Source organism: Paramormyrops kingsleyae, chromosome 19 (assembly GCF_048594095.1).
Source record: "Paramormyrops kingsleyae isolate MSU_618 chromosome 19, PKINGS_0.4, whole genome shotgun sequence".
Classification (NCBI taxonomy): Eukaryota; Metazoa; Chordata; class Actinopteri; order Osteoglossiformes; family Mormyridae; genus Paramormyrops; species Paramormyrops kingsleyae.
The window spans coordinates 3,825,185-3,843,171 of NC_132815.1; the positions used below are offsets into that span (position 1 = coordinate 3,825,185).

The 17,987-nt window shown below is 42.6% G+C and overlaps 2 protein-coding genes across 2 annotated transcripts in view; one reads left to right on the plus strand and one right to left on the minus strand.

Moving 5' to 3' along the window:
* The window catches only part of nt5dc1 (5'-nucleotidase domain containing 1), a 52,787-nt gene extending 37,031 nt beyond the window's left edge, over positions 1 to 15,756 (minus strand). The window contains exons 1-6 of the mRNA XM_023810205.2: positions 15,288 to 15,756; positions 14,397 to 14,488; positions 13,627 to 13,698; positions 9,858 to 9,967; positions 9,298 to 9,377; positions 9,021 to 9,102 (exon numbers count right to left, since the gene is read on the minus strand). Coding sequence (XP_023665973.1) covers positions 9,021 to 9,102; positions 9,298 to 9,377; positions 9,858 to 9,967; positions 13,627 to 13,698; positions 14,397 to 14,488; positions 15,288 to 15,380 — 529 coding nt within the window. The 5' untranslated portion in view covers positions 15,381 to 15,756. The remainder of the gene's footprint in view (positions 1 to 9,020; positions 9,103 to 9,297; positions 9,378 to 9,857; positions 9,968 to 13,626; positions 13,699 to 14,396; positions 14,489 to 15,287) is intronic.
* On the plus strand, positions 1,336 to 8,684 carry col10a1b (collagen, type X, alpha 1b). The gene is made up of 3 exons (XM_023810199.2): positions 1,336 to 1,462; positions 1,855 to 1,984; positions 6,217 to 8,684. Exons 2-3 carry the CDS (start codon positions 1,870 to 1,872, stop codon positions 8,064 to 8,066), a joined length of 1,965 nt encoding a protein of 654 aa, XP_023665967.2. The 5' UTR covers positions 1,336 to 1,462; positions 1,855 to 1,869; the 3' UTR covers positions 8,067 to 8,684.
* Positions 15,757 to 17,987: the final 2,231 nt, after the last annotated feature.

Sequence of the window (17,987 nt, forward strand, 5' to 3'; positions counted from 1 at the left end):
AGCATGCTGAGGTTGATTGGAGTTACCAAATTGCCCACTGGTGTGAATGGTGTGTGAGTGACTGGTGTGTGTGTGCCCTGTGATGGGTTGGTGCCCCACTCTGGGTAGTTCCCCTCCTTGCACCTGTAGGTTCCACACCCCCAATGGTCCTGAATAGGATAAGCGGTTACAGAAGATGGATGGATAGATATTCATGTTTGCTATATTTTCTCACGAGGAAAGCAGGACAGTGACTGGTAGCAAAAACCATACCTGTCAACAGAAACAGAAACTCAAGACTTGATTAAGAACTGCTTATATCATACACGGTTCTATGAACGGAAACAAGAACCTTCATTGTCCAGAAATAATGGTAAAGAAAGAAAGAAAGAAAGCATGCACTTCATTCCAAAAATATCTGTACTAGTTGGCAGAAAGGGGTGGATACCTGATGTACCATAAATCCAAGAATGTCAGGAAATGTTGAGCTCTGCGCACTGATTCCTACCGCTGTCAGCAAGGCGTCTCAGCCTGTCAGCTTCTCTCTCAAAGGCATCACTCATTCAGCGCTTGCATGCGTCACCGCATGGATCCGAGCGCTACACTGTGTGTAACTCCCAAAAAACAAAGGAACTCGGTGTAACGGAAATGAGACAGTATAAAATAATTAGGCCTATATAATCTAACAAGTGAGGAAATGTGTAGCAAAGCTGCTATTGTGGACATAAATTACTGAAATGCTGTATTTAGTTTAAACGTCTAAAAATAAAGCAATAAACAACAATGGGGATAAAAATAGCGATGTTGTCAGCAGATGGGAGATCTAGTCTCTAAAAAAAACTTTAAATACTGTCCTCTAGTGTTTGTTATGCTACAATACTTTATGGTCTTTTACTGTGACTGGCATACCATTAAAAATTAATTAATTAACAATTTCATAATTAAATTAAAACATCATCACAAAGTACTGCAAGAATAAATACAGAAATTCTATACAGATCTGCGAAAAACACACTGTAAAGAATATCAAGGACATGTTTATCGTACGGGATCGATTTGGATGGAGACCGTAAAAGTCACCTCAACACCAAATGGGTCATTAACTTTTAACTTAGCAGCAGAGAGGTTCAGCTATTTTTTCAGCTCTATACCGAAGGCCCTCTTGGTCCTCGTGACACTAAAGACGAGGTAATCGCAGGTCTAAATGCTTACAGAAAACCGCTCTCCAACTTCCCTGAGCATCGTGACTCAACACGAGCCCCTAATTAAAACCTCTCTTGCAGGAGGGAGGTGTTTATATAGGGGGCGGACTTTCAGCAGTGCCATGGGCAGGCTGGGTATAAAAATCCGAAAAAACATATCGAACCCCAGCAGTTCTTCCAATACATTCCCTTCCTAAGGATATACAGCAGCAGCAAGGACAGAATCCTGGATCCCAGATTTTTTTTTTTTTTTTAAATTTGGAGCTGAACAGCCAGCACTGGTATGTGTCACCTGTAAGGTTCTCGGGACCGAGTCTGCGGGATGCACACAGTGGCCCAGTTCACTAGAACCTGCTTAATGCTAGGCCAAAGTACCACACTGTCCAGCAAGCCAGTGGTACAGAGCCCTGGCACTGCAGCGGGTAAACAGACTGAGTGGTGGATTTAAGGTTGTTAAAAGCCAGGTTTGGACCACCACTTAGAGAGCTAAGTTACCCGAGCATATTAGTGGCTCTGAAATGGGGTTTTCATACTGTTCCTGAAGAAATGTTGTGGCAAATGTCTAAAGAACAATGAGACTTTTCCAGAGAACGCTCACCAGCAGGGCTGTTTAGATGCGATGGACGCCTAATGGTTTGCTAACGTGTATCTTCTATACAACTCTCCCTTACAGGTTTAGCCTGAGAGGATGGACCTTCGGGTGATCAGCGTCGTTCTTCTGTCGCTGACCTTGGTGGACGCAACTCCGGATAGATACCATGCCAGACAAATCGTCAAGGCGCCCTACCCAAAGAAGGGTCATGGTAAGTTCAAGGCATGGGCGACTCTTTGGAGGCCAGTGACCAGGACAGGGATTTACAACTGTACTCCATCCCAGAATTTACAGCAGATTCTCTGTTCAAGCAATGATTTGGAAAAAAAGGTCTCAGATATTAAATGAAATCCAACTGAAATGATTGGCTGATACAAGTCAAGTGCTCACACAACAATCTCCTGTTGAGCTGCTTTCGCAGTGTGTGCTTGTAGCCTTAACATGTCAGCCGATTTCCTTCCCAATTACATTTTAATGGCTTTCGCTTCAGGTTCTTCTAGTCAAAAAACACCAAGAATATGGAAACTTGCCATAAAAAAACACTGAACGTTATCTGTCTCCATACTGCAGGTAAATCTGAAAAACTGCACCCTTAATTCTAAGCTGCTCTCAGATTAAAAATTTTCTAAGGCAGGCAAAATAAATCCTAAGTGGAAGGATGAATTGCAGTACTGCATATTTTAATATATTATTTTTGTGGAAAAAAATAAATAAAAGGGGAAATCCGAGTCTGAAACACCTGTACTATGAAGTCTGAATGTCCGTAAAGCTACCATATATAACATCCAGCCTGTTCAGAGACGCATTTAGCCTAGTTTTTTGACCAGCCTTAAGTTCCAGCAAGACCTTCCTTTCGACTGAACTTTATTCACTTCAGTATCCTGAAGTACATAATGAAGTATTCTGTTGTTCTGTTCAATGACTCGCTTGTATATACTTCTGTAATCGCTGGCTGGATATCCTTACCGGAACAAACAAGAGTCGTTGACAATGGCAAGAACACAGCGCACACACACGCACACACACGTTAAACCAAACATCGCAACTTCAAATAGTCATTAGCCGAGTCCACCAAGTGTAGCGTGGCAAACAAGGCAAGCCCGGCAAGTCTACTGTCGTGGTCTGTCGCAATGTGGGCGTGAGCCAGTCGGCTCTCTCATCCTCTGAAGGCTACGGACGTTCTGATAGATTAAGGCAGCGTGGCGACCGCTCGCACCGCGTAATGAGCACTTTCGCGGGCGGCCATCGCTTCCTCCCCGCCATGCTGCGCCCGTAACCTCGTCCTCACTGCCAAGACACTTCGTCCTGGCCGCAAACCGCCCCGTACTCCTTTATGCATGATGTAAGTGGTGATACAGAGAGGCGAAAAAATGCCAGGATGTAAACAGGCTTTTTCTCAATGTTCATCCATACTTCCAGAACAAATGTTAGCAGACTTGGCTAAACATAGCCAAACAGACCACTCTCTTCTTTTATATAACGGAAACCATCCTGAATTCTTAAACTTAAATCTAATCCAGAATCGCAAATTTTCTAAAAATGGTTAATATTAGTGATAGTTACATTTCACCTTTAAAGGGGTTAGGACTTGGACAGAGCATGCAGAGGTGTAGTTTTTAATTAACAAAAAAAAAAAAAAACTTACGGATGACACAATTTCAATTTTCCAGATGACTGCTGACATCCACAGCAGCCTCACTAATGATCCACAGAGTTCCCCTATAGCTAGTAAGGTAACACTAATGCTTACTCTGCTCTGGGTTACAATGTAAAACCTGATCTGTAGGTTACCAACGGACAGTCTGGAAGCTTCTTATTAGCAATTGTGGAAAGTAAAAACAATGACTTCCAGTTTGTTCTCCTACAAAAGGTCCTACAAAATACTGATGCTTGTAAACCAAGAAGCCCAACTCTTGGAAGTATCTCTTCCAAAACTTTAAAGTCCGCCCTAAAGTCAAATAATTTATTTAAGGATCACATGTAGATATATATATATTCTTTTAAATAAAATATTATAAGTATATTCTAGCCATTCCATATTCAGTTAAATATTGACCCTCATAAGTTTTTGAGGACTGGTAAATAGATATCAAGCCCATCGAAGAATTAAAACTCAGGAAGCTGACTCCGTAATGCATGACCCTCACCCTGCGCTTTGGTCTGAAGACACCTCATCTTCCTGACAGTGCTCATGACGTCTTATTCCCTTAGACCAGAGTTTCCTAACCTGGAGCTCGGGGACCCACAGACAGTCCGTGTTTTTAATCCCTCCCAACGCCAGAGTCACAAAGATGGATTGGGAATCACTGCCTTAGACCAGGGGTCTCCAACTCCGGTCCTGGAGAGCTACTATCCAGTCGGTTTTCAATCCTACCTGGCTTCTGATGAGCCACACCTGTTCTCAGGTAAATAGCAGGAGCAGGTGTGGCTCATCAGAAGCCAAGTGGGACAGAAAACCTACTGGATAGTAGCTCTCCAGGACCGGAGTCGGAGACCCCTGCCTTAGACGATGCCACTGCTCAGGAACTTTTCTTAGATATGAAAAACCTGAGGAAGTGTCTTAGTGCTCTGAGACAAGATCTGCACCGCTGATATCTATCCTTGCAAATTCCCTCATAGCTCCAGACAACTCTATTTGCTATTTGAATTTGCTTTTCTCTCACAGACGCGCCAAACCCATGACTCATCCACAATATCTCATTCCATCACCATAGCAAACATCAGTCAAGCACTTTGATTCCTTCTGTCTTAATTTGACATTTTTATTACTTAAGGTTCTGTGGAGAATTGGAAGGCATAGTTTAAGTAACAATTAAATGTGGTGTAATCAGCTACTTACTTTAAATCAATTGAATTAATAATGTTAAAACACATCCTACCACTTGGGCAATTTGTAGTTTAAACCACTTGTGAATATGTCATTGATAGAAAATAAGAAATTTTGTCGTCTCACTGATGAAGGCACTAAAATTTAAACAAAAATGTGTTGAGTGACAGATCGCTTTGTAGATTCCAGCTGGTCTGAAAGGCTCTGGGCAGTTTTATGACTTATCTGCCAATGCTAACCCATTAACTGGAGTCAACGTAAGTCCTCGACTAGTTTAAGTCATAAAAGATGATAAAGTTGATCTAAATAGTGACAATATTTCAGAGGGGGGTCCTGAATGAAGGCGATGAAACCAAACGGTAAATAGCATTCAACGCAGCTGAAAATGTGCTCATCTCTGCATGCATTTTTAAAAGCACCAGCAAATGCTGTCTCCTTTAAACATCTCAAATTAAACTTTTACAAAACAAAAAGAAGTCAATGATTGCATGCCCTTATACATCTTACCCAGAAACAGCTAAGAAAATAATCAGGGTAATAATTAAGGGCTAAGCAATCTGACGAATGGATCTGAAAATCTCCAGCAAAAGTCCATCAAATCTGAAAAAGTGGGTAATAGTGAGAAACTAGTGAAATATTACAAGACATCGTTCAACACCATCACAGGAATCTAGATTGTACTGTCATCAGTCGATTATTTACTACCAACAGTGCCTCATATAAAATGTGTTTAATGTGATATTCTAACGGTCTGGGTTTTCCTATCATTTCTCTCTGCATGCTTTTCTCTGTCTACAGCAGGGGTGGCCAATCTTATACGCAAAGGGCCGGTGTGTATGCAGGTTTTTGGGATAACCTGTAGGTCAGCTGTTCAAACCCAGGTGTGAGGACTCCTCAGCCAATCAGTCCTCTAATTAGTAATCTAATTAGGGAGTTGCAGCAAAAACCCGCATACACACCGGCCCTTTGCGGATAAGATTGGCTACCACTGGTCTACAGATTTTCTCTAATCTGTAATTTATTTATTTCTGTTTAATTTGCTTTATACTTATTCCTGTAGCTGATTTAGAGTCCAGCATCATCAAAAACTCAATTACAATCGTTTCTTGATAGGAAAAAAAAAATCTTTTCTTCATAGTACAAATAAATATGCATGACACCTGCCTGCACCCCGCTCTAACACAGAGAATGACACTAACCACAAATACGTGCTGTTTTGAATTTCTAGTTATATAAATATATGTGATGCATTTTCAGTTGGTGATACAAATGAAAGTAGCCAAACATAAACTACATTCGACGCTAAAGCTGTAGGGCGCACCTTGGAAAAGAAGCACCTGCAGTTTCCGTGGCCTCCTTCCCGCTGCTCTTGGCACAATGATGCCTTTGCCTAAACTGCTGCCACTTTAAAAAAGTCAGCCAGCATCCTCATGCCTCGGACGCGCTAGCGGCACGGTGATTTACAACAGCCGTATCCATGCCCCTTCGTAATGTGTGACAAATCTAGCCGTAATCTTTAGTATAGAACTCATAATAAATATCTTTCACAGTGTTATTATAGGAAAGGTGATGGTTGTTATGATCTGCATGCTAATAAATGTCTTCTTTTTGTGCAGTGCAGGCACCAGGTGCTCCCGGACCCCCGGGGGCACCAGGCGAACCTGGGCCACCTGGACCATCCGGGCCTCCAGGCCAGAGCGGATACGGAAAGCCAGGCTCCCAGGGGCCCCCTGGACCACCAGGACCTGCAGGATTCTCCGCGGCTGGCAAACCAGGCACGCCAGGTGCCCCTGGGAAACCCGGAAGCAACGGCATGCCTGGGGAGAGGGGTACACCGGGCACACCTGGAGCACAGGGTCCTAGAGGTACACCTGGCCCTCCTGGGAGTCCCGGACCTGCAGGGCTTTCTTCTGTCGGCAAACCCGGGCCACAAGGGTTTCCCGGACCATCGGGGCTTAAAGGTGAGCCAGGCCTGAAGGGACACCCTGGAATTCCTGGTCTACCAGGCCCAAAAGGAGAGAAGGGATATGGGATTCCTGGAAGTTCAGGTCAGTCAGGTCCAGTGGGTCCTAGGGGTCCTTCTGGTCCACCAGGAATTCCTGGGGTAGGGAAATCAGGTCCAGCTGGAATACCCGGGGAGCCTGGGAAGTCAGGCCTTCCAGGGAGAGATGGGACTCCAGGACAAATGGGAAAACCAGGGATAAAGGGTCTTGATGGGGTCCCTGGCGTAGGGATTCCCGGAAAGCCAGGTCAGAATGGTGCTCCAGGTATGCCTGGCCCTGGAGGGGTTAAAGGCTCTCAGGGACCCCCCGGAATACCCGGAGCTCCTGGTTTACCAGGAATAGGAAAACCTGGAATTCCTGGACAGCCAGGACAGAGGGGGGTTTCAGGCACCTCTGGTACCACTGGCCAAAAAGGAGAGCCAGGGCCAATGGGGCACACTGGTTCACCTGGGGCTACTGGCTCTATGGGGCCAGCTGGTCCTCAGGGAGCAAGAGGATTACTGGGAGAGCCCGGGCTCCCGGGCCTGAAAGGAGACATCGGTCCAATGGGACCAGGCGGACCACAGGGATATAAGGGTGAGAAGGGAGTTCGAGGCTTAGACGGAAAATCAGGAATCCCAGGGGCACCAGGCCTAATGGGTCCAAAGGGACCGGCTGGAATACCAGGTTACAAAGGCGAAATAGGCATTCCAGGCTCATCTGGAAGCCCGGGTGGACCAGGGCCAGCAGGGGCAAAGGGAATTCCAGGGAGACCAGGAGAACCGGGACCAATAGGGGAAAATGGAATTCCAGGAGCCAGAGGGCCAATCGGACCCGTAGGTCCTCCAGGTGTACCTGGCCTTAAAGGTCACCCAGGTCCCCCTGGGTCCCCTGGCCCTGCAGGAATGACAACTAAGGGAATAGCTGGTCCTCAGGGGCCCCCTGGTTTTCCCGGGGCCAAGGGACATGACGGTCTTCCGGGCCCAGTGGGACCTCCTGGCCCACCTGGTCCCCCTGGTGAGATTGTATATGACAAAGGCATGCCCATTAAATCGCATGAGATGATGGGGCCTGCCCTGGTCAAGATCCCAATGTCCGCCTTCACTGCAGTGTTGACTAAGGCGTACCCTCCAGCTGGAGAACCTATCCGCTTTGACCAAGTCGTATATAACGCTGAGCACCACTACGACCCCCACAGCGGAATTTTCACCTGCCACATCCCCGGCATTTACTACTTCACCTATCACTTGCATGTTAATGGGGCCAATGCACTAGTGGGACTCTACCAAAACAGCCAGCCCGTCACATTCACTTACGATGAATATAACAATGGCTTTCTGGACCAGATGACCGGCAGCGCCGTCCTTCAGTTGCACGAGCACGACACCGTTTTTGTTCAGGCACCTGACGAGGAGGCTAATGGAATCTTTGGTGCCGAAAACGTCCACTGCTCTTTCTCCGGCTTCCTCATAGCTTCTACGTGATTCGGAGCGTCGAAACGAGCGCACAACGTAAACTCCAGAACGACTGAAAGAAACACCGTCCCCCGTTTATCTCTCAGCCTTCTTTCCGAAACAAAACATAAGTAATAATTAAAGCAAGTTTTACTTTCTGAATATTTCAGAAATGGATGGTGATAGAAAGAAAATGAATTCCCTACAAGAGATCAGTAGATAAAGTAGCAAAATTTATAAGGGAAAGGCGACAACTGATCGGACCGAGAAATTTTCTGATTTTTTTACATTTTATTATTTTGTTTTTTTACGTATTGTTTCACTTCTTGCTGTACTTGCATTAATATTGAGTTAAGAGTAATTCAAAGAATAAACACACAGTGCTTGCTTATAAAATAACAGCGGTTGATTCTTGTTTTTCAGTGTCTGTCTGAATAGTGTAATGTTTGTCATATACATTGAATAATTCTTGAAAAAGAAAACAATATTGTATTGGATTTGTCACATTTATATATGAAATATAGAAATAGATAATCCGGTCAGGAAAAGTCCAATAGATGTTTTGTCAGTAACTTTGTTATATTGCTCAAGATGCATAATGCTATGTACATCTTATTGACCAAAATAATAAAAAAATCTTACTCCCAACTAATTGTGTTTCTCTCTTGATGGTACTAGTGTACGGTATCTTTTTTATAGAAAAACAAATACCATTAAATTAAATTATTGGCACAGTGGCTGCACATTTAGAAAACATATAATGGCAACAGAAAATACAGATTTTTTTCCTTTTGATAAAATACCATAATAGGTAACAATCAATATAGAAGATAACTGCAATATATCCATCCATTTTAATGTCTGATACATTGTTCATTTAACATAATTTTTTGACAAAATTATTTTATCAGGCAATCAAAACTTGCTGCTATACGTAATCTATTCATACGCAAAAAAAAAACACACACAGGCACACAGACTTACCTTTAAAAGCTGAAGTATTATAATTATGATCTATGGCAGCGACAATGTCTTTCCAGAAATCTGCTGTGACCTCATTCCCACGCTGTTAACAGTTGAGCAAGAAACGGAATACACGATTAACCATAAAACGCTAACTTCAGAGTTATGTGCTATGCAAATGTACAAAAGAACAGGTATTTATAGGTACAGTATGTGGGTATTTGTCTGGTTAACATAAGCAAAGACAGGGGATTCATTTGTAACATTTGCAAACTTTATCAGCATCCAGCAGCCTTACCTTGTGTAACATATCTACCACCCTTGCACACAGAAGTGCCCCAGGAAGATCAAAGTAGTTGTCATAAAAATAGTATTTTGCTGTGGAATTGTACAAATAGAAAAAAAACATAAATCAAACACACATGACCATAAAATATCGCTCTAGTGTTTCCAGTAGTGTTATAGAATGCTACTGATCATCCCAGTTTTCCTTACAAAAAAAACAAAATTACTACTTTCAATGACCTTAAAGTTAAACATATAATTACAAACATCATATAACAAATATACAGTTGTAGAAGTATATTATAGGATATCCGTATGATCCTTATGTGAATGAGTCTTCTTGTTCTTATGAATGACGTTTTCTGAACACAAATGTAGTATTAAGCTATTACTTGTTAATTAACCACAAACTAAATGTCAGTTACAAATCCCATCAAGTGTTACCAAAATATTAATTCTAAACATTTAAAATGTCAACTAGGAAAGAAATCTTCAAAAGCATGAATGACGTATGATGTCATATGTGATTAGATGCTGTCCACAGGGAACCCAGTGAGGTGGTCACACACATACCTGATCTGGTGTACGAGGTATTCAGGCTGTCAAAATGCTTCCACTCTCTCTTGGGACCATAATGCTTTATAATCTCTTCAGTGCTTAAGCAAGTTGTCCCATGTGATGCCCTACAAGGGAATAGAAAGCATAACTGTCTACTGATTACAACAAAAAAATAAGTGTACAGAATGTCACTAAATGTAAATCGAGTGATAGATTACTAAATAAAAGCTATCATAAATTATTCGCCCATAACTATACTTTAACACTTGACACGCACCCAAGCTAACAATGCAGGCTGTCTACACCGACATCAGACATTCAGCTGACCACACGGAGAGGCTGGCACATCCTGACACCTCATTTTAATAATTTCTGGTGACTTGACTGCAAAGTCGACAATTTGTGTTCATTCAAGTAATATATATATTTTTAATGAATCTTTTACTTGCCATTTGCGCAAGTACAGGTACATCGGAATTCTTTTTTCCATTAACCCCATCTTGCTTTCCATAGCTTGGGGGTCACAGCACAGGATGAGCCAATGTGCGGTGTCCCTGAAGCTGGGGGTTAAGGGCCTTGCTCAAGGACCCACGGACATGTGACTATTCCGCTGAGGCCAAGGCTCAATCTGGCAACCTTCTGGTTACAGACAAGCAGAGAGACTGAGCCCAGAGCCACTCAATGTCTCAGGTCAGCCACACTAGCAACAGGATACTTAAAGGCAGTCGGCATCTACCTCGCTCCTTTAATTGGCTACATAAACGGGCACAACCAAAACCAGAGCAACAGCTGCTCTCCTGCCATGATATGGTCCACCTTAACAGTTCTCATTTCTTGTGAAGTTGTGAATATTTTACATTTTAGGGGGGATAGCCCGGGCTTGGGTGGTAATATGGTATATCATGTTATATTGGGTATTTTGGGTAAACCATTGTACTTTTAAATCATCTGGCAAAATTAATCATGGAAACCCCCCCCACTAGGTGTATTTTACTGCTGAGATTTCAAAATACAGTCTTACATCAAGTTACACCTGATTGAGTCACGTCAGATCCCAATTATGTCCGAGGATCATAGTATCACCGATCGAGAGACACCGGAAAGCACCTCATTGCAGTGTTTCCTAACCTTTTTTCTATCAGGACACACCTTCCATAAGGCTGGCTTAGTGTAACAGGTGCAGAATGGGCAGAGCTGCCAGCCGTATAATGACCCACTGTCCATATCTAACTCGTAATACAGCATGCATACAATAGTGCAGTGTCTCCCAAACCAGTCCTCTGGGCACACTGGACGGATCCACATTCTTGTTTTATCCCAGTTCCCATAACACCTGATCCAAGCAATCAGGAACTCTAAATACCTTACAGGTGTGCAGGGAACTGGGATAAAACAAAAAATGTGGATCGGTCCAGTGTGCAGTGTGCCCAGAGGACTGGTTTGGGAAACACTGCAGTAATGTCTACAAGATGGACAGCTACAATATCAAGATTCGTCCAAACTGTACCAAACGTGACGCAAGCCTGTAACCTGAATAGGGCTGCTTTTGAAAATGCCATCAAAAATATCGTATATTGTGGTATAATGTTTGGATGGTATGATGGAAAAAGTCTAGGGCAGTCCAAGCCTAGGGTAGCCCTGAGAGACATGTCCCTAGCAAAATTCTGGGAGTACCATGTGTGTTTAGTGGGCAGGGCGCTCAGGCTGACTTGGTCCCTACCAATGCAGAATCCAAACCTGCGCCCTTGCCTGAATTACCTGCAGCATAAAAGGGTAAGTGAACAGTATATATCCGGTACCGGGTCCACGTAAAAGTTCAGGGGAAACACTAGGTTATATTTTAGAGCAGAAGAGAGCTTACCACAAAAACTGCTTTGCTGCTATACTGAAACAAATGCATACTAATTCGTTTTTATTCATCCCTCTTCTATACTCAAGGGATTATATGTAACAGCTGGGAAGCGAGAACAGCTGTATGCGGTCAAAGTGCACATCTGAGTCCCACGCAAACATGCACCGATCGTGGACAAACACATACTGCATGACTGGCCAGGCCCCGGAGGACAACATTCATGGAGAAATGCTAGAATTCTCATTTTTATTCTTTAATTCCCCTAACTTCTATACGATTCATCTTTAAAATGATGGCTTACGCTACATTTGCATTAGAATTTTAGAACTAGGTGATCAGTGGTCATTGTTGACACAGCACAACACACAGTGCACAACAACGAAATGTGTCCTCTGCATTTATCCCATATGTGACGTCGTGACATAGCAGGGGGCAGCTAACTCAGCGCCCGGGGAGCAGTGCTTGGATGACGTTAGACAAAGGTCAGACAGGAGAACAGAATTACATCTCTATTACAATTCTTTTTCATACTAATGTCCATCTATTCTATGTCTATTTTTTCACATCTTTGTACTGATTTCTTTAAAGAATGAAAAGTCATAATTGATCTCAATCAAAGCTCAAATCATTCAAAAAAAAAAAAAAGCACATCAATGAGCAATTAACATGTACCAGACACGTGAAACACAGTACAAACACAGACATGTCATTTTGGGCATATAATCCATTTACACATTCTTTTTTAGTGTAACATGCATGAGCTTTGGGCTGTTCAGAAAATGTACCTGCAGTTAATTATACACAAATAAGTCATAAACCCCCGACCCCTTTTTGGCGAGAACATGTGACCCTGATCTGGCACATCGAAGAGGTGGACTAGAACCTTATCTTGAATAATTAAGCTGCAGCCGGTAATTAGCTTTAAAGCTATGACTATGATATTCTATCTCTTCTACTGATCATGCATAAATGTCGGGAATCAGTAGGAAAAGCTGGGATGCGGCTAAATGTGCAGAAAAAAAAGGTGCGTGATCTTAAGTTCCAGCGATATTCGGCTGATCGATATCAGCAAGACGTACACACGTAAGGCCTAAGCGAGATATTCATCAGGCAGCGGCAATAGGAGAAGCGGATTCCTGCTGGGATGCCATTCCAGAGAATGAGGCATTAAAGTCATCCTCTCCAACCATCAATAGCATCGTCAGCCTTTGGTCTATTACTACATCAAAAACAGGTCTGCCTGGTTTTACTGTAACCTGGAACACAGCATCTTTGTTACAGTAATTAGCACGCGGATTGCATGGAATTCACTACTGCTACCCATGACCGAGCAAAGTATCTGATTTTCCCCAGTGATAATAAGTCATCGCCGCTTTGAGACCAATCAAGAACTGCAGAGGTTACAACATGTTTACCAGGGTGTAATAAAAAGAGGGCACTCATTCATTTGACTTCATCTTTATTATTTCCACTCAAATGTTCCAATTTTGCTGCAAAACCACAGAGACACAAACAGAAAACGCAGCTTTCCTACTATATAGGGTTTTCTTATTTAGCCCCGATGTAGGGCCTCTACCACAAAGCCGGATTTCTAGCTTAACCGGATATATTGTCGGATTTAAGGTACCCCATTTTAAATGGACTTTACCTTCGTTCATGTACATTTAGCCCCGACTACCTTAAATCCAACAAGTTATCTGGCTAAGCAAGAAATCCTGCTCCCTGATTCAGGACCCCTGTTTGAAATAACTACACCTTCCTCAGAAGCAGCAAACATGCAGATAAGCACTGAATCCCTCTCCAAACAGCTGGGGCAGTGACATGACTCACTTTCATTACTATGTACATCTGGCTTAGTTCCTGAAAGCAAAATGTTTGTTAGTTCAAACAAGACACTGTAAAATATATTTTTTAATTATTTTCTGGAAGTACCTTAAAACGGTTCCATCTTCAGCCAGCTTAATCAAATTTCCGTCTTCCAGGTCCACTACCAAACCCTTGAAACTGCGCAAAGTAAAAACATTTCTTTAATAACCAACAATTATGCTTCTGCAAACTGATACCGGCAAAACTAGTCTTAAATCCATTTAACCAAGACAAATTCCTTCTCCCCAGGTCAGGATGTGACACCCTGCCTTCCCACCCAGGCAATTATAAAAGCACACATGCTCATCAGACACAGGGTGACCTACATTTTATACTTCATGCAGTTTTAAAAATATATTAAAAATATTTCAAATATTTCACTTGACTTACTTAATACACTAACAGCTTTATTTTTAATTACCAGCAGTGCTACTTGCTGCTACGCAAATATTACGCTTTGTCATCAAGCAAATGCTTCTCTGCAGTGTTACTCATTTGGAGCTCTGCTCCTTACACTGGTACAATCTGGTAAACAGTTTACTTAAGGATACTGCAGCATTACAGTTATAATCTGCTGCTTCATGACAAGTGTGCAAGCATGAGTCAGAGAATACCGTAATACCTAATTACTTACTGTCCACCAAAGTTTTGTTCTAGCTAATAATTCCTAATATTTTTTTGATTACTTCCTGTGTTAGGGCTTGGCATGCTGTATTACACCGTGTAGCGTTTATATTAATGAAAGCAATCCAGAACACAGGCTTGTTCTGCTTTGAGAACTATCTCAGTTCAAATAAGTCAAGATCCATTTCTCCCTGTATTCCGGACAAACTCACCAGAAATCCCATGTTGCAGGGGTCAGGGTCAGCAGGTCCCTGTCGTAGCCCTTATGCTCCACCAGGTACCGGGCGAAACTGTCGTAGATGAGCTGCGGGTGACCAGGTCATCGTGTCAGGACCGGGATCAATGCAGAGTTGAGTTTTTGTTAAAAGCTGCCGTTTTACACGGGTACCACATTACAAAACAGCTGGTCATCGGAGTCCAGGTGATTCGATCACCATGAATAGACGGCTAGTGCAGTGGTGCTTTTGACTTCAGTAACTTGTGAGCAGTCCTCTCAGTCAAGAAACATTTCGCAAATATAGTATCTCGCGAATACAATTTCCCTACCATTCGTTTAATTAGTATTAAGTACAGTAGGTGTTATGCAACATACGTTTTAGGTATTCAGCAATGACACAATATAATGGCATTAAGGTCCTTTTAAAGAAAATGAGGCAAACGTATTTCCCACTGTGGAGATGCTAAATATCAGATAAGAGCGAAGGCATCACGTCGCTTCGGAGCTCGTGCGTATGAACGAGCACGTTAAGTCGCGCGCTTTATACTCCAGCGGTTTATGTAACTACTTGCCCAGAATAACACAAGCAAAGCACGTTATTATCATTACACCGGGAAGACGACACTGTAATCGCTCGGTCGTCGGCTCTTCAACAAAATACCGTCAGTAGATAATAGGTGGTATTAATGAATGGAGTGCATAAGAGACCTATCTGTATGTACTACTGGTAACGCGTACAGTACAAGCGCAGAATGACCCTGGATGGTGGACTGCAGGTATCTTGTTTATTAGAATAACGTCTACACATGTTGAACCAGTCTTCTGTTTTTCAGTATCGATTCAATGCATTAAAAATTAATGAACTGCATTTATTAATATAACTCACCTTAGAGGTTTCCTTTAGATGGTAGCGACAGAGAGTGTGGTCCAAATCAAAACCAATAACATCACACTCTGACAGGCAGAAATATTCGCTCATCGTGTAGGGTATGAAGCCAAAATAACAGTGAAAACAGCTTATTATGCGTTTCAATTTGAGCGACAGGAAGGCTTGTATCTGGCAATGTCACTGAGACGGTAATATTCAGTATCTATCCAAAGCCTCCAATACATTCGTCCCAATAGCAACACGTGGGGTGGCTCTACACAAAACCTGCCTGCCAGCGCTACATTCAATGGGCGTCCTTAAGCTTGGCCCCAAATTAACAAACCGACAGCTCTCAAGCACACTGGCAGACCGGGCCTTGCAGTAAGACCAATACGAATGATTAGCGGACACCTTTCGATTAATAGCGTTAAAGGTTTTCCGGACAATAGCCAGAATGACGACAGAATGGTAGAAGCTGTATGGGGAAGTTCCGGGTGACATTACCGTAATACATAACTAAAACGCGCACGTTAAACTCTCACCTGCCTCCGTGCTGAGATTACATGCACGTTATACGGCATAAGCACAAAATAATGTGTTTCGAAGGCGGAACATTTCCTTATCCAGTATATTGTGATTTTAATTAATTACATAGGCGCCTTTACGTTAAAGGTGTCTAATTACACAACTGTATTTGTCCATCTATCCATCATGTTGCATCTTAATCTGGTTGTGGCCCCAAGCTGTCATTATACATAACGTTTTTTCATTATTATTTATATATCGGAATTTATTTGAATAAATAATTTATTTTTGATTATTTCATATAGATTTTTTACCAATAATCTACTAAGCGGGGGAAAGAAGTCATGTTAGATGGCTCATGTCTTCAATCTTCAGAAGTAGAGAAGCAAATGTATGGTGCATATCAATAGGCAAGGGGGGAGGGGGGGTATTTCTGGGCCCATTCAAAAAGTTACTCCCCCGGCCCCTAATGTAGTGACCATATGTGGCCAACAGGGGGACCCATGCAAATGTGTGGGTTGAGTGTGGTAAACACTGCCAGTGTCAATAGGAGACTGCAGCAAAGACTTCTGGCACCTTTGTTACAGTATAAGACGAGTAACTACATTCATCTCATAGTGAAGCATTTCAAGGTTGACGAGATGACATTGGTTCCATTTAACAAGGTACAAATGGTCACTGAATGATTTTATGTGCATGGAAAAATATAAGCCTTATGACTGGACCAGACACCAGATTTCAACACAAATAAGGCTTTATGACAGATTCTGTAGTGGCAGCTTCAGGACACGGTGCACAAAAGGCTGGAATACCTGAAACAGGAACCAAGAGCCAGAAAATGGGAAGCAGGGCTGAAACACAATCCAGAGTAATCACGGAAAACTTAAGATGAAAACACCATTTGCCCAGCACACCAGCTGCAGAATGCTGTCTAATCAGGACCATGCGTAACCATAACCAAAGTCCAACAAAATAGACACTAGACTATAATACAGCTCTGAGCTCTACACTTAACAATGATTAAGCAGTGAGCAATTCTCACTACTCAGTTTGGATAAGACACAGAGCTAATTACCACTGGCTCAGATCACGCATACCAGGATTAATCACCAGATTATCAAATGAAGGAAGGTGTCACAATATTTTTTACTGGATGGAAACAATGTATCATATTTATGGCTTCAGCATTTTATTATATACTCACTTATCTAGTACACGCTGAAGTCTATTAATGATACAACTTGAACCGCATACCAGGGTACTCTATTATTAAATCAATTAAATTGATATGTCCATCCCTGTCTATCCATCCAAATGTCCCCACAATGTGATACAAAAACCTGCTGTTTTAATGTCATGGGGACCATTTTTCCCCACAAGGGGAAATTCATTTTTGTATAAGTCTATGATCAAAAAACTTAAGTCTTGTATTTTGTTTTGTTAGTTATGGCTAAGGTTAGTTCTGGTTTTGGGTTAAAGTTGCCATATTTGGGATTAGGGTGATGCCCCTAGAAATGAATGGAAAGTCCCCACAAAGATATAGATACCTAATCTGTGTGTGTGTGTGTGTGTGTGTGTGCATGAGCGGGTATACCTTACCTTATGGGGGCACAATGTCCCCAGAACGTGATGAATACCCGTTTTTTTCCCTTATGGGGACCAGTTTCCTGGTTTCCCCATAAGGGAAAACTCAATTTAATAAAAATCAGTGACTGCAATGAAAAAACAAAAAAATGCCAAAACTCTTGTATTTTGCTTGGTTACTTATGGTTATGGTTAGGGCAGGGTAGGGGTAAAGGTTGCCATAGTTAGCATTAGCATTTTTCCAATAGAAATGAATGAGCGGTCCCTATAAAGATATGTTTACCTGACTGCACGTGTGTGTGTGTGTGTGGGTGGGTGTGTGTGTTTGTGTACCAAGTGGGTGGGAGCTTTTGTTGGTGCGGCAGAGAAGACGAAGCTAACCACTGAGGCACCCAGGTGGTATGTAATGGCTAGCAGTCACCCCCCACGACAAAATGTCACCTTGAGCCATATGAAGCACTGGGCCCCCTGAATCTGCCAGGGTGTCCGTGCCACTCTGACACCCCCCCCCCCCCCTCCCCACCCCGTGTGACCAAGTTACAAGCTTTCTGTCTTTCTAGAGACTAAACCAATGAATCCAAGTTGGTGTAGCTGGTTCTCTGCTCAATG

Excerpts from the sequence above, each read along its gene's own strand:
- col10a1b (XM_023810199.2), top strand. The coding sequence starts at position 1,870 with ATGGACCTTCGGGTGATCAGCGTCGTTCTTCTGTCGCTGACCTTGGTG. Across the intron at positions 1,985-6,216 it reads CTACCCAAAGAAGGGTCATG|TGCAGGCACCAGGTGCTCCC; the intron begins GTAAGTTCAAGG and ends CTTTTTGTGCAG.